Consider the following 17,059-nt stretch of genomic DNA (forward strand, 5'->3'; position numbering starts at 1 on the left):
CCGGATCTCTCGACGTCGATGACGAGCCATTAGACATGCTGTCCCTAGGCACACAGGCTGAATCAGAGACCAGCAGCTCACCCGCTTCAGGATGGGAACAAGGACCGTCTTCGTTCATCGGCTGAGGTGCCGGCAACTCAGCCGCAGCTGTCGAACGCGGAGGAACACCTGTAGCGTAGACGATAGGCCCCACCGGAACCAGATTCAGAGGAGGCAATATGGAATCCAGTTGACCCAACAAGGACTGTAGTGTAGACAGGACCTCAAGCAACAACATCGCCTGCGGGTTCAGCAGTTGGTAACTGGGTGGGCCAGTCCCCCTCGACGTCGAAGGACCAACACACTGCAAGCCGAGGCCCAACGGTCCCACCACCTGCTCCCATTTGTCCTCCACCTCCGATGACACCGCCTCATGTTGTAGGAGTGTGTCAGGTAAAAGAGCGTCAAAAGCAGAAGGCTGCCACGCCCCACCTGTCGATGACAAGCTGTCGACGACGAGAGCCTCAGGCCTTTGTCAACCGCAGCCGCTGGAATCGTGGAGGAAGGAATCGTAGTTGGCAGCTCAACAGTCGACGACGGACTACCGTTGACGATGACGTAGCTGGAACCGCCACCTGCGGTGTAGATTTTTCAGGCGATCCAGTCTGCTTGGTCCCACTGGACCGGTGCTTAGACGACTCTCGTAGAGGACGACCTACGATGGTCTCCTGAAGAGGAACGCTTCGAAGAGTACTTCTTGTTGTTCATCAGTGAAGTCGACTTCTCGGGCCTTCCATCAGACCCACAGGACTGGTCCGAATGTCCATGCTTGGAAGACAGAGCCCCCTTCGGCAGGTGTTTACCCGAAGAGGCACAACCACTCTTCTCCGTACCAGAGGCAGGCTGAGACTTCTTAGCCGGTGGTTCAGCGGACACAGACTGTGAAGAACCGCTTGACCAGGTCTCTCAGACGCCAGGCTACGAACCGACCCCACCTCAGAGGAGGGGTAGGTACTCTCATTCAGCCAACACACCAACCGGTAATTGCAGTCCTTAAGCGTTTTCTGAGAGAACCCTTTACAGATTTCACAAGAATAGACAGTGATGAGGGTAAAGGCAATATAGGCAGTCCATGTGCTCGTCCCCCTCATACACCTTCAGTCCGCAAGTCGTGCAAAGCCGGAGCAAAGCTTTTCTTGAAGACATCACAAAGAAACAACAAAGACGCACCAACACGTGTAGAAACAGAATGAGCTTGAGGTGATCCCAACACTTTGGAGACGGTTGAAATCTGAAGGGGAGCCGCGGGGGCAGGGCTATTTATAGCCTAAATCCTATTGGTGGTGGCTAAAGCACCCAAAAAAGACATTGATCGGACACTAAAGTGTCAAGTTCTCCATAGGAAAATGCTTTTTTAAAAATGACCGAGGTTCCCAGCCTGACGATGGGGAATATTCACAGCATGTGAATCCATGAAAGATCCAATGCTGGAGAAACTCTGAAAATGCGGAGGAGGAACGTGCCGAAACACCTCCTCACACCGCCCCAGATGACGTTGAAGTGCCAGGACCGAAAGGTAATCGCAGTAGAAGGATGAATCCCACCCGTGATCCAGGCCCAACCACTCTAAACAAAGAATGGGGATCCACCCTAGCGAAGCGAAGTTCGCAGGAAGAACAAGAAGGAAAATCTAACCAAAACGGCATAGACGGACTACCACGCAACCGCTAAGCCGGAGCAGGATAGAAGGACACTGGAAGGAAACAAATCTTCTGAAGTTGCGAGTGCGTCCAGTCCCAAACGTGCGGAGAAAAGGACTGATGGGTGATGCGCTGGGCGGAGCTAAGGAGAGCAGGGTTACGGCTACGTGCGGTACCCCGTGTAAAAAGAGAGGAAGGACACGTTTGAAAAAAATGTGATGCTTTTTACAAAGTGCTCCGGTCCCGTCCCACAGGACGGAGGAATGTCCCATAAGTATGGAGGAAAAGGGATGGGATGTAGTAGTGCGTTTATTAATGGCAACAAAGTGACCCCATCCCAACACCAACGGTTCCCCCCCAACCCCAACTACCAACTCCCACCCACAACACCAAGAACTGCGCCCATCAGAGCTTGTGCACCTTGTCCGCAGGCCTAGCTGCATTTGAGGAATGCCGTTGCGAGCACCTGGGCGGGGTGCTAGCCAATGACCCCTCAGTAGGGGTAGCAAACTGTGAGCTCCCCTGCAGATGGTACATGCCGAGATGTATGGCTCTGGCCGTGGTCTTATGTGATGAGGAGATTTGTTCAGCCAGCTTCCGCACCCTTTGGCTTGTGAGGCACAGGCTGGCATTGCAGGTCACTGTGCTCCTGCAGAGACATACCCCAAATGTTCCTGAACAATGGCACGCTTTTGCGCCTGCCTCTGCTCCATGCGGTTCAGATGGCCTAGAGTGTGGTGGAAGGCACTGGCCGTGGTAATTGGTCTTGGTCATGTTCTTCATGCTGACCTTGACAGCGAGCATTCCTGGCCTGATCGTCAGAAGAGTCCCCCGCATAGCACAGGGCAGAGCGGGATGTTGGTGTGTGCAGTGGGGAGGGCTGTGCAAGCGGGAGGACTCAGTGTGAATTAGCGGACAGGGGAATGTTAGCTGGCTGGACGCAGGGAAGGCACCCTCCTCCTTGGCAACCTTGCCTGCATTGGCCTGCTCTGAATGGAGTCTGTGGTCCACACTCTGACCCACTTATGCATCTGCAGTCAGACTTGATGTGGTTGTGTCCTGGCTTGTCACTGGTGGAACCTATGGCAAAACAGAAAGGTGAAGGCTGGAAGGTTTTGAATTAATCATAACCACGGGCAAAGCTCTGGGCAACCTTCCAGACCATCGTTCTTCAGCCTGCCAAGCCATTACAGAAGGGGAAAAACCATATGCAAATCAGGCTTGGTCCTACCCCAAAAGGGGCAGTCCAGCCCGAACTGCTAGGTCACATCCCTTCTGCACGAGACCACAAGCATCCCAAGACATGTTTCAGCCTTGTTGGGCGTCATCAGTGAGGAGTAGCTTGGGTCTCTAGGCCCGGCAAACTCAGGAACCTATTGCACGCTTGGGATATGTGGTGGACTTGTGGAGTTGTCCGTCTGGGCAGCCCAAGTGACTTTCGGTGGCCTGAAGGCCTAGTGCCTCTTCCTCGTGGCACACTCCTACTCCCCCAACCTGCCTTGGCCTGGCTGCTTGCTTGCAGTAGTTGGTGCTGGTGTCGTGGGGGGGGGGCAGGCTCCTCAGTCCCTTCCTGGGTGTCTTGTGTTCCTGTTGGGACAAATTGAGATGTACATTAACACATTGGTGAAGAGGTGCTTGTCCAATCAACATTCACTGTCACTTGTTCTTTGTCGTCACTGTGTGTTGGGCCTCCTCAGGGGGCTGGCGCCATGAGTCTGCCGCTGTGTACATGGAATACATTGCATCTGGACAGCCAGGTGTGGGTCGGCCGGCTTGTTTTGGTGGTGCATTCCTGGGATGTGTTTGGCTACAGGCTGTCCTGTCCAGTGGTGCATCATGTCTCTTGGTGGCAGGTATCTGGTGGTGCAGTGCATTTGGCTGTGTTTGGGTCCGGTGGCCATGTTATTAGATGTGTACTGATCAATATGTCTGTACATGGGCCATAGTAGCCGAGGGGCTAGTGGATGCGACCCAACTATAAGAGTTGTGCATCCATGGATAGGGACAAGTTGCATGTTTGCATGGTGGCTATGTTGACTGCATGGGTGTCATGTCAGGGGGGTTTCTGTGGCCACTGGTTGCTGTCATTTTGCCCTGGTGCCTCACATGGATGACAATTGCTTGCTGGGGGTCACGTCGCTTGCTTGCATGCCAGTGTGGGTGTTAGTGAATGCCTGCAGGGTTATCCATTTATCAGTGGATGCGTCACTGTGGTACTCGCCCAATTCAGCTTGGCTGCTGGCTCCTAGCCCTGCCGTGCCCACGCCCTTGATCCTGGCCATGCATAATATCCCTGTGACCATCTCCTCCCACAGTGTCCAAGGGTTCCACTGAGCCACTTTCAGTGAGAGCGGTCTCCCAGCGGTGGTTGGAGATGAGGCTCCCGACCCTGGCCTTGAGGTCATTCCACCTCTTCTTCATGTCCTCAACCTCACGGACATGCCCTAGGGCCACCACCTTGTCCCCGATTTCCATCCATATGTTGGTTTTTGCGCTGCTGGCTGGTCTTCCTGTGTGTTTCCCCATACAGCTCCTCAGAGAGGGCCACTTGCTCTGCCAACACCATGAGCTCCTGTTCCATGAATTTGGGCTTACGTTTTCTTATATTGAGCACCCTGCCTTTGCACTTTCCCCGGCACCCCACCCTGCCACCCCCCCGCCGACATGTTTGGGCTTAGCTGGGTGTCTAGATGGCACTCCCATCACAAGATATTCGATGGATTGCGATTTACAAATGGCCACTGTGGTGCTTCCTTTTATAGGGATGATAAATTTCCACTGGTGGAAATTTCGCTGACCGCCATGGCGGTAACAGTAATTCCACTACTGTTTGGCGGAATTAGGTCGTACCACGGGTTGTTCAGCTGTAACTGCCTGGGCAAAATTACCGTTACCGCCATTGGTATGTGCGCAACCATGCCAGGTCGTAATTCGACAGAAATTGCACAGCAACACGCGGCGGTAACGCTAAATCCACCACGGCGGAGTTACCACAGAATACCGCCATAGTCGTAATGAGGCCCCTAGTCTATTCCAACTCCTCCTGGAGTAAGAACAGGGATCATCTTATTCGTTTAGATGAGCAACAACAAATGTCCTGGTCAGGATGGTTTAAAACAAGTTTGGTTTCAAAAGGAATTTTACCTTTTCCTCGACAAGCTTTCACAATTCTTCTTGGAGTGTCACAATTTAACATAAGTTGTTTAGAACCACAGTTCAGCACTTGCATTAACTACTACCTGGTTAATTCCTTTACCAGGCCTTTTTAGGCAAAAACCTCTTGCCATACGGGTATACTTGCCTGCTCGTCTACTTCTTCATCAAAAAGTGGTTCAGTGGTAACTTCCAGCTTAGAATAACCACTTCATTAGACTTCTCTAGCATCAAAACTAGTTACGGGGAAACAAGGAACCACATTAAAGCTCTTCAAGACTCGTTTGCAACTATCCCTCTCTCCACCTGGATAACCTTCTCCAGAAGGGAAGCCTGTTTGCCACCTTTCTTTCCCCTCTGCACCAACAACCAAATAATTTCCAAAAGACAGTCTCATGTTTCTTCTATATTGGCAATGGAGGTTTCTATCACCTGATCTGTGTCTCGGGGCATATAAGCATTGCTGCTGTCCTACAACCATTAAGCCTCTCCGTATTCCCCTCTTGCATTGAGCACTGTTGGTTATAGGGTGATTGTTGGTTATTAACACTCTTTTAGGTTGGGTATTGCTTGTACATTTTTAGACCTTTTCCAGCTTCCACAGTCTTTGGGCTTTCCACAATCTCATGCGCTTTTTTACACAGTAATTTTATCTTAACAGTTAAGACTTTTGTTGGTTTTATATATTTAAGTATTCAAAAATAGTTATTGCTGCTTTCAGTCATATGCGAGTGAAGCTGCTTGCCCTTAACACGCCGACAGCTTTGGGGCACTCCAGAGTCCCTTGCAAGCTGTGAACTCACCAGGTAAGTCGCTTGGTCTTTGGTACTTGTGGCTCCTTGCGGTCGGGTGGACAGCCTCCTCTGGTCCTCCTCCGCTCATGCCACTGAGGAATGGTGCATTTTCTGCTCCGGACAGGGCCTTGTGCAAAACCCTGCCACCTGGTTCCTCCAGCTGTTCGAACTCTGCACAATGAATTCTTGTTGGGCAAGTGGCTCTTTCTTCAGCTGCCAGCGTTGCAACCTCTGCAACCGAATCTCTCAGGACCTGCCAGCACTTCAGCCGTTTCCATAGTGCCGGCGTCTTCTCTCACCTCAGGCTTCTCCTCTCAGCTGCAACCAGGGTTCCCTGCATGTGAGGGGGTTTTTAAGCCTCTCCATCCCCTTCAGGTGTAGGTCCAGCTACAATAATTAGGAGACCGCTCCCACAGTAGCGTTTCTCTGCATCTCTCTTCCTTGTCCCAGTACTGAGGGAATTACGGACTTGAAGACCTTGACAAAGTGCGTTTTTCCAACTCTTTACTGATTTACTGATTTGCGTTCTACACCATTAATTGAAGGAATATCACACAAAACAGATACCAGTTTGGCTTGCAAAGAAGAATAATGTTTTCTAGGCTTTTGGCGATTATTATTAATAGCCTTTGTGCTATTTCCCTCTTCTGAGTTAGAGAAGCATTAAGCTCTATGGGATCAAGACTGTTTTTTTTTCCACATTCATACCCCAGGGGATTTGGGTGCCATTACCCATATTTAGGTATTCAACAGGTGGATCAGTTCGATTATTGAGGCAACAAGATTATGTATTTTGGTAGTTGTAATATCTCTTTCTTCAAAGAATGTCTCATCCCACTGATTCATTTCACCTCACTGAGACTCCTACCCAGAAAGCTCTTTCTCAAAAGTGTGCATTGTTTGCGATTACATTTGTATTGTTTAAAAGTCTCAATTTTGATATAACTTCGATTGGACATGCTTTTATTTTGGAACCATTCTACTTAGGTTGTTTGGGTTGCTGTTATCAGCGCACACTGATCCTGAAGATGTAACCTGGCCTCAGTCCATTTTACCAAGAGAGGCAAAGGATTGGGATCCCTGTTGGTTCAGTATTATAGTTGGGCCAAAGAGGTGGTTTTTCCACTATTCATCCGTGTTTTCCTGCAGAGCAGTAGTCATTTAGTCACAGGTACAGCTTAATTGGTGCAAATGTTTTTTGCATACCAATGCAATTTAGCAAGATTTGTTGACTTGTGTTTTGGAGGCTTTAAAATATCTGGGAGAAATCACTTCAGACCTACTGCATGATCATAATATCAAATATATTTATTTAGGCGTTTTATAAAGAACAAGCATATACTGGAGTGTTAAGAAAGTTGGAGGCAGGTCAAATGGTCAACTTATACTACCCGGAAACATCTATCCTAAATATTAGGCCCTAGTTCATGCCCAAATATTTTGCAAGATTAGATAAAATGCTACTGTATTGAAGGGGTTGTTCACAGAGGCTAGCTTCTAAGATGCTCAGGCCCATATATGTGGCAGGCTAATTGTGCGCTCCAGATTTTAGGCAGTAATATTCATTCAGCACAACTCCAACATAATGTTCAGTAGACTGATGGAGGGAGTAGTAAACTACAATGAATGTTATTCTGTTTAAAAAAGCCTAGTAGAACTCTCAACTTTTTGTTGTTCCACATGGACAAAGATGGAACTTCCACATTCCATAGGAAGGGTTTGATAAATGGCCATATTTTAAGAATGTCTTACAATGAAGTAACACATGATTTCATAGCAGTAAACAGGAGCAGGTCTCCAGAGATTGTCCCATGCTGGGTGATAGTTATGTGGATACACATCTCCTGGGGTTTAAAAACATTAAAGAAAATAAAATTTAAAAAAACAATAAATCAGGACATTGACAAATATTGCACCTGAATGCACGCAAGCAGGGAAGCCGCAATCAAGATTATGCAGCCTAAGTGCTCATCCTAACTACTGAAACAATACTTTTAAACAAGTAGTGATTTGGGTGCGAGCCTGGAAAACTGTTAGATTTGAATGTGGTTATTCTTCAACCGGTCTTAAGGAATGAATACAAAGTTAGGTAAAAGCAGAAAAGCGATTGAGTTATTCAAGGTGAGGAATTTAAAACATAATGGACATATTAAAAGGGTTACCTAGGAATAGAAGAACAAGTTACTTTCTTACCCGGTAACGTTCTTTCGATGGGATGGTCCGACGACGTATTCCATATCTATGACATGTAATCACCACAGCTGTGCTGCTTCGGAAACATTTTTCGGTGTCTGCGTCGATGACGTCGATGCGCCGTCGTCGAGGACCTCCTCCGACGTCCGAAGTCATCCGATTTGATAAATAGGACGCACTACGTCCGTAGCCTCAGTTGTAGTTTTTTCTCCCAGAACGTGTGACATTAGTCAACTGCCAGTCAGACACAAAGCCTTGCAGAACGTAAGCTGCAATCGCAAAAGAAATTCTGCAGCGGGGAAGGCAGGGCGGGAGCGATATGGAATACGTCGTCGGACCATCCCATCGAAAGAACGTTACCAGGTAATAAAGTAACTTGTTCTTCGAGGGGATTGGGTCCTCCGACGTATTCCATATCTATGACAGACTCCCAAAGCAGTACCAGAGCAAGGAGGAAGGAAAGAATTTAGAATCAAAATTTAGAATAGCCAATCAAATAGCAGAGCAAAGGACTGCCTTGCCAAAGGCCAGATCCTGTCCTCGGATGGAATCGAGGGAATAGTGACGTACAAACGTATGTACTGAAGCCCAGGTGGCTGCATCACAGATGTTGCGAATAGGAACACCCCTCTGCAGGGTAGTAGATGCAGCCATACCCCAGGTAGAATGGGCCCGCAAGCCAGCCGGTGGGTCCTTACCCGCCAAGCGGTAACACTCCGAGATGGCCAAAATAATCCAGCGAGACAAAGTCTGTTTCGTCACAGCTTGCCCCAAACGCTTTCCAGCGTAACCAATGAAGAGTTGATCGTCCACTCTGACCCGGGACATGCGTGAAACATAAAAGCTTAAAGCTCTCCTATGATCAAGCCTATGGAGCCTCTCTTCCTTACCAGGATGCAGAGGAGGATAGAATGCCGGAAGAACAACCTTCTGGGCCAAATGAAATTCCGTCACTACCTTCGGAAGAAAAGAAGGACGAACTCTAAGGACAACCCTGTCCTTTTGAAATACAGTGAAAGGTGGCTTAACTGAAAGTGCCTGTAACTCACTCACTCTGCGAGCGAAAGTAACCGCAACTAAAAACAAAGTTTTCAGAGTTAACAGCCTCAAAGGGCAAGAATGTAAAGGCTCAAACGGAGCACCCATAAGAAACGTAAGAACAAGGTTTAAATCCCAACCGGGCACCAGGAAAGGTGACGGAGGGAACACATTAGTGAGCCCTTTCAGAAACTGTGAAATTAAAGGGATTTTAAAGTAAGAACACTCTTCAGACGAGCGCTTACAGATGGACAGCGCCGCCAGGTAACCTTTAATGGTACCCACTTGCAAGCACCTGTGGGCCAAAGAAAGCAAAAAGGACAGAACCATGGGGATGTCACATGCAAAAGGATCCACATTCTGAACTATGCACCAGTCGCAGAACTTACGCCAACGGTACAGAGACTTTGTTGCTGGCCTTCGGGCCGAAAGCAACACCTCCATCACGTCTTCAGGGAGGTCCCAATCCTTATACCTCAACCTTTCAGAAGCCAAGCGTGAAGGTTGAGGGATCTGACCTCTGGATGGAGAACCTGACCCCCCTCCCGTGAGAGCAGATCGTCTCGGTAGGGAAGACGAACTGGAGGGCAGATGGACAAGTCGAGAAGGTCCGGGTACCACGTCCTCCGAGCCCACGCCGGAGCAATGAGGATCATCCGGGAACCGAACTTCGGTAACCTCCGCAGCACTTGCGGGATGACGGGGACTGGAGGAAACTCGTACAGCAGCGGGAATGACCACTCCACCACGAACGCGTCTCCTAAGGCTCCTTTTGGAGGAAATTCCCGCAAGCAAAACCTTTCGCACTTCCGGTTGACACTGGAGGCGAAGAGATCCACTTGAGGGGTCCCCCAAAGGGCGAAGATCTCCAGGAGAATCTCCTGAGCCAACTCCCACTCGTGAGAGATCGCACTCTGCCTGCTCAGAGCGTCCGCCGTCACGTTTTCGTCTCCGGCCAGATGAACTGCCGAGATCGAAACTTCCTGTTGGATGGCCCAGAACTCGAGCTGCATCGCCTCCCTGCACAGAGGAAGTGACCCTGCCACCCCCCCCCCTTTTTGTTGAGGTAGTGCATGGCCACTGTGTTGTCCGTCAGGATCAGGACACTCTTTCCTCGCGCAGTCGGCAGAAAAGCCTTCAGGGCTAGCCTGACGGCCCTCAGCTCCAACAGATTGATATGGAGTCTGGACTCCGACGGAGACCAACGACCGCTGACTGTCAGCCCGTTGGCATGAGCTCCCCATCCCGTGAGGGATGCATCCGTCACGATCGTCACCTCCGGCCAGGGAAGCCAAAATGGAGCCCCCTTCATCAAGTTGCCTTCGACGGCCCACCATAGAAGGTCCCGGGCGACAGAGGGCGGCACCTGAACCGGGTCCAACATCCTGCCGGAGGACTGCGACCATTGCATCTTGAGTGCCCACTGCAAAGATCTCATCCGCAGGCGAGCCTCTGGCACCAGAAGAATGCAGGATGCCATGAGGCCGAGCAACCTCAAGAACTCGAACGCTGGGAGCGTCTGGGCATGCTGAAACTTGTGCACCATCTGCTGAATGTGAAGAGCCCTCACCTGGGGAGGAAAACACTGCCCCATGGAAGTGTCGAGCACAGCTCCGATGTACTGGAGCCGCTGTGTTGGCGTCAAATGGGACTTCTTTAAATTGAGGGAGAAGCCCAGCCTGTGAAGGGAGTGGCAGGTGACGGACAGATGATCCAGGACTTGCTCGGGAGAGCTCCCCCTGATCAACCAATCGTCCAGGTAGGGGTAGACGTGAATCCCCCCTTGCCTGAGATGCGCTGCCACCACCACCATGAGCTTGGTGAAAACCCTCGGGGCGGAGGTCAATCCGAACGGCAGGACCCGAAACTGAAAGTGCGAGTCGCCAACCGCGAACCTCAGGTACTTCTTGTGCTTGGGATGGATCGGCACATGGAAGTAAGCATCCTTGAGGTCGAGTGACACCAACCAGTCCTGAAGCTGAAGGGCCTGGAGGACTTGAGCGAGAGTAACCATCTTGTACTTGTCCTTCCTGAGGAGTCTGTTCAAACCGCGCAAGTCCATGATGGGTCTCAATCCCCAGTCTTTCTTTGAAATCAAAAAATAAGGGGAATACCATCCCTTGTTCCTCTCCGCTACAGGCACCAGTTCTATGGCGCCTTTCTCCAGCAGGGCTTGAATTTCCTGCGCAAGGAGCGGATCCGGACTCTGCAAAGAGAGGTTCCCCGGTGGATTGTCGCGAGGCCTGTGCCGAAAGGGAAGACAGTAGCCGTGGGTTATGATCTCCAGAACCCACACATCTGAAGTAATGGCTTGCCACTCTACAAGATGCTGTGCCAGCCTTCCCTCAACCGGCGAACCATGGGACATGGCCTCATGACTGAGTGGGAGCGGCTGCGGCGTTACCTGAGAGCAAAGAGGCAACTGCCCGAGCGGCCTTGGCACCACGGGTACCCTGTCGTCCACCTCTGGTACCCCTGCGTTGCCCTCTTTGACTGCCAGCTCCTCTCGCTTTACTGAAGGACGAGTAATAGCGAAAGGAACCACCCCTCCACTGCTGTCCCCTAGGACGAAAAGGCAGAGGTTGGCGAACTGCAGCACCAAACGATTTCGCTGCAGCTTTTGAGGTCTGCAACCTCTCAAGGCTCTCATCAGCCTTGCTGCCAAAAAGGTGTTCACCGTCAAAGGGCATGTTGAGGAGCCGGGACTGCACATCAGGAGCAAACCCCGACTTCCGCAACCACGCAAACCTGCGTATCACGGTGCTCGCCGCCATGGACCTACTGACGCATTCAGCTAAGTCCAAACCCGACTGAACGGACTCACACATAGCATCCTTACCATCCTGGACCATAGCAAGGAAACCATCCCGTTCGTCCCCTTCGGGAATATGTTCAGCCGCTAACGCAACACAGTTCCACAGAGTGTGAGTGAAATGAGACAAGGCACAAATGGAGTTGGCTGCCTGAAGCGCCATACCACCAGAAGAAAACACTTTCTTCGCCCAGCCATCAAAACGTTTGTCGTCCCTATCAGGAGGGATGGTAGGGTACGACGCCTGCTTTGCCGGGGCCGTGGCCGCCTGCACCACCAAACTCTCCGGAGTGGGGTGCCTGGTCAAGTAGCAGGGGTCGCTACTGGCTGGACGGTATTTTCGCGACAAGGATCTGCCCACCGCCGGGAGACTCTCCGGAGCAGTCCAAGCCGCCGCCACCCTTCTCTGTAAAGCCATATGGAACGGCAGTACCGGGTCAGTTGGGGGACCAACATCAAGGATGTCCGTTAGATCATCCTGCACAAACTCCCCTGGGGGAGCAGACCATCCCAAGTACTCAGAAACCCTAGCCATAGGCGCCGGTACGAGGAATCGGCATGAGAGCCAGGCTCCGGCCTACAAAACTCCACCTCCGGAGAGGTGTCCAGTCCACTGGCATCATGCAGTGACTGCCTCAAATCGTTAAACTGACTATGGCCCGAGACAATTTCATCTGGAACCTGACTAGGAACCAGGCCATCAGAATCCTCATCCGCCTCTGAAATATATTGAAGGTGGCGAAAAGAAGGCACCCGAGAGTGCTTGCTCTTAACCACAGCCTTCCTAGGGGGTTCCCCGTGCCACCTCCGACACGAAAGGCGTCGATGGCGTCGAGCGAATCGGCGCCGCGAGTACAGGCATCAGCGCCGAGAGGATCGGCGTCGAGGAAATCGGCATCGACGTCCGATGCAGCGCCGCCAGCATCGGCGGCGTCGACACAGCCCTCGAAGCCGGAGCCCCGAGCGTGTCCTTCGACGACCTGAGCGTCGACAGCTTCAACGACTTCCTCGGAGCCGGAGCCTCGAGAAAGCCCGTCGACGCCCTCGACGCCTCAGACGTCGATGTCTTCCTCGAAGACCTCACAGGTGCACACGGTCTCGAACGCGTCGAGGACCGGGACCTGGAACGGGTACGTCGAGAACGAGTCTCCTTGTCCGAACGGGACCTCTCCCGTGACTCGTGCCGACCACTCTTGCGAGCGGTGTCTCTCGACCTCTCACGACCGACCCCACTCGGGGGCGCGGACGGCTTAGTACCCTGCGACTCAAGAATCAGCAGCATTTTCTTCCCGAAGGAAACCCATTCCTCCGGCGTCGCACGGCTGGTGGGGTAAGCGACGTGCCGGGCAGAGTCCTCCGAAGAGGACCTGGAAGACGGCCAGTGTCGGCGCTTCCGAGAATGCCTCGAAGAGGCTGAGGAGTGGTGAGACCGACTCCTAGAAGGAGACCCACGAGACTTCCGACGATGACGCGGAGAGTCACCCCTCGAATCATCCGTCGAAAGCCCCACAGACCTCGACTTCCGGGGCTTGGACACCCGACCTACCGACAACTTCTTCTTACGTTCGCGTAAGGCTTTGGACGTGAGCGACTGGCAGTCGATACAGTTATCCGTGTCGTGGGCCTTCCCGAGGCACCAGAGGCAAGCGTCAAGCGAGTCAGTCACCGACATCTTGGACCCACACTCCCCGCACTTCTTGAAGCCCGGACGCGGGGTCGAAGACGAAGTAGAAGACATCTTCACACAAAGGATTTTCACAAAACAAACAGGTTCGAAGAACCGAGAAGAACAGAACTCCAAAGAGTCGAGGCGGTAACCGAAATGCACGAAGCAACACGTTCGCGGAAAAAACGGAACTGAGGCTACGGGCGTCGTGCGTCCTACTTATCACATCGGATGACGTCGGAGGAGGTCCTCGACGACGGCGCATCAACGTCATTGACGCAGGACGCAGAAAAAAGTTTCCGAAGCAGCACAGCTGTGGTGATTACATGTCATAGATATGTAATACGTTGGAGGACCCAATCCCCTCAAACAGTACATTTAAACATTTTAAAATTCCACATAACATGTGAACCACTGTGTTATGGATAAATGTAATAGGAGAGCAAAATATTCAAAATGCATTAATACAGAAGCATAGGCCTTGTATATGGTTTGAAGCTTTGTGCAAGTAATACGGCTCTGTCATACGTGGCTGATATCTCAAGTGTGCATTAAATTATCACGTTTTGTTTATCTGCCAGATGTTAAAAGCTGAAAAACGAATTTCAATGTTGGGGCTCGTCCTCTTGAGGGGACAGCATGCAAGTTTGTTTGTTCTGAACACAAACATTAAAAAACAAAAAATAGCCAATTGACACTATACTGGATAAAGAAGAGAATACCACCCATGGAGACTGAAGACTCAGGTTTTCTCTTGGCAGTTGCTTGCCAACTACATGGTTGTTCTTAGTCATTCATAAATAACATGTATCCCAAACGAACAATTAAAGTGAAGTGAAGTGGTTTCTAGCCCTAAATAAGAATTTTGTGGACAATGAGCAAACATAATAGGAGTAATCCAAGGCAGAATTTGGAGCTGGAATCTTTTTTTAATGAATTCAATACATACAGTGTTCGGCTTTATTATACTTACTGCGCCAAATTCATCTTCGTTGATCAACTGACTGAAAGTCTCCAGCCCTAAAATTATAAAGGTTCAATCATTTATAAAAAGTCACCAGAATGAACACGCATCCATGTAAAAGTATTTAGTACTGGACAGGCAAATCAGTATATTGTAACAAAACTAGCCATCTGCAGCGCAACCCAATACAATACAATACAATCTATTTGATCCAACAGTCACAACAGTGTTGCTCCCGATTGAGCATGGACAGCCAACACGTGTTTCAACCCTTTAAGAGGTCTTCCTCAGGGCTGCGATATACAGAAATACAAATCCAACACATACATATGACTTAATATGTAATAAATGATCAACAACCAACATTAATTTAAATATATTGAATGGAAGAATAATAAATATAAAAGTCGAAATTGGAGGAACAGGAAATGGGTGAACAGAGAAGAGCAATTTAAGGTATTATGCATGCGATTAAGTACTAAAATTTATAATGTCTAATTGCTAATATAGGTGTGCACCACCTCTTAATCCAAAATCCAATAAGCCAAACTGCACTAATTATGACCACACATGGTAACACCTCATTAAGGGACTGTGTCCTATTATAATAATGACTATTTTCAAGTGAAGTTTGCTGTAATCACTCATGGAGCAAAAAATATTGACCACTTCCCTCAATTCGATTTCGCATCAATGTCACTACAATCTGGTGGTTAATATCCTAATAACAAAGGTCTCAGTATTCAAAACAAGTACACCAAACAATACAACCAAAATGATCACTCCCTTAGATTATCTAATAATCTTTACAAAAAATCTTGGGTCATCTCTGACCAGATTAGCCTTGAAATAAAATATTTTCACATACCTCATAACCTAATGGGCGTTGATCTATGAGGTAAATACTGGGGCTTTATTACCTTTAGAGAAAGACTGTATAAACAAACTAAATCAACAGCTTTATCTGTACACGTAAACAAAACATTAATGCATCGACGCTGACTATTGCACCCCAGATGCTAGTCATTAACCATGCTTTAAGTATCTCCCCCCGGTAAGCCCTGTTTTCTCCCCTTGTTACCAATGTATAAGTGTTTCTTTGTGGTAAAGGAATAGCTTTTAAGAGGTGTATACATTTCGCCCAAAAGTTCCCATTTTTCAAATACTTCCAAAACCTCACAAAGTGCTGCACCAGGTTGTGTTGTAGGATGTGCAGTGCAGTGGCCACAATGCCCAGCAAAGATTTAGTGCAGAAGCTTGGACTACTTAATGGGAAGTCCAAACTATCTGCTAGCCCATCAAAGGTTTTCCTGGGTGACCCGACAACAAGAGCAACTACCTGCACGCATTTGACTGCTGGGACCTATCAAAAGCACCCCAGCAAGAGGAAGAAGCCAAGCGTAAACGGTGGGGGAAACACTTTTGATGTGTTGGTGGCTGGCATGAGGCCATGGATGGGTGAAGACATGGCATATCTAAGAGCTGCACATCCCTTATCCTGCTATAGATCACATAAAACCTCTCAGAGATAGGTTAGTGAAACAAAGACTTCGCTGAGAAATAAAGTTAATGATTAGCTCACATTGTTAGAGGCAGGTTGTTAAGACAGGTTCCAGGTGAACACTCTTACCGAGTGGGCATAAATAACAGCAAGGGTAAACACAGCAACAGACTACAAAGAGGGTGCAGCATGGCATGAGAGCTTGACAGAAGGGTAAGTGGGATAGCTGGGAAGGGTAGGTAAAAGGCAGCAATAAAACACTAGCAAACACAAACCCACCAGCATTTGCACCCAGGCCACAAGGGTAAAAGAACAAAAGATACAGCATTCAGAAAGACATAATGCCAGCGAATAGTGGAGTTGCCATTGTTCGGTTGTCTGAATCAGAGTTGTTGGAGAATCAAGTGCCTTAAATTAAAAAGCATAACTATGCTGATGCTGAATGATGAGCCATACAATTCTTGGAATGCTACAAAAAGGGAGACCAACTGAGGCTCTCTGTTCTCATCCTGGGATAAACAAATCTACCCTAGATTTGTGGCACTTTGTGGCTTCTTCATAGACACATTTACAAGTCATACCATCGAGTTTGAATTAGATCCTCTCTTATTCGGAGAGGAGAAGCTCCCGTCTGAGCTCAGATATTTTGTGTCATTGTACTAGCGTCACAGAATGTGTCCTTTGGGTAGTTCCACTAGTATATACACTGCACTTGTAAAGTCTGGCATTTATCTACGCACCTACAAATGGGACTATAGATGTTGGGCAATTAAAGGATTCATCCCTGGACTATGGATTTGATACAAAACACCTTTGGTCCGTTGGATTTTAAGACTAGCGATAAGAAGCTCTAGCCAGACCTAGATTTTCTTCAAATTGAGAGGGTGTTTGGACAGATTGTATTCTCTTCATGCTCAGAGGCAATCAAATAAAAAGTGGTTTTACTACTTTAAGCTGAAGCCAAAATAGGATACAGATGATCAGGCCATGGCTAGTCAGCCCAAGGAAACCTGTAGGTGCAACATGCATAATAAACAATGGCACAGCGAAACCCTTGAAATTCACTGGAAAAAATCTTAGTTAAGGTGCAGTTAAGTTGCACAGATTTAACACAACAAAACCCTTGAAATTCAGCGGATATGGGAAGTCATGACCAGCTTATGTCTGCACATTTCCGTTGCAAAGCCCATGAGCATATATATATTATAAGAGAAGGGATTCATTATGACATACAAAATGGCACAATGGGGTTGGGGGGG

At 49.1% G+C, this 17,059-nt stretch overlaps 1 protein-coding gene across 3 annotated transcripts in view; it reads right to left on the reverse strand.

Moving 5' to 3' along the window:
• The window catches only part of HEXB (hexosaminidase subunit beta), a 903,874-nt gene that overhangs the window by 714,561 nt on the left and 172,254 nt on the right, over window positions 1–17,059 (reverse strand). For all 3 annotated transcript variants that reach the window (XM_069627487.1, XM_069627486.1, XM_069627485.1), the window contains exon 4: window positions 14,309–14,355. In XM_069627487.1, coding sequence (XP_069483588.1) covers window positions 14,309–14,355 — 47 coding nt within the window. The remainder of the gene's footprint in view (window positions 1–14,308; window positions 14,356–17,059) is intronic.

This window comes from Ambystoma mexicanum, chromosome 6p, assembly GCF_040938575.1.
Source record: "Ambystoma mexicanum isolate Mex_15411 chromosome 6p, UKY_AmexF1_1, whole genome shotgun sequence".
NCBI classification, from domain to species: domain Eukaryota; kingdom Metazoa; phylum Chordata; class Amphibia; order Caudata; family Ambystomatidae; genus Ambystoma; species Ambystoma mexicanum.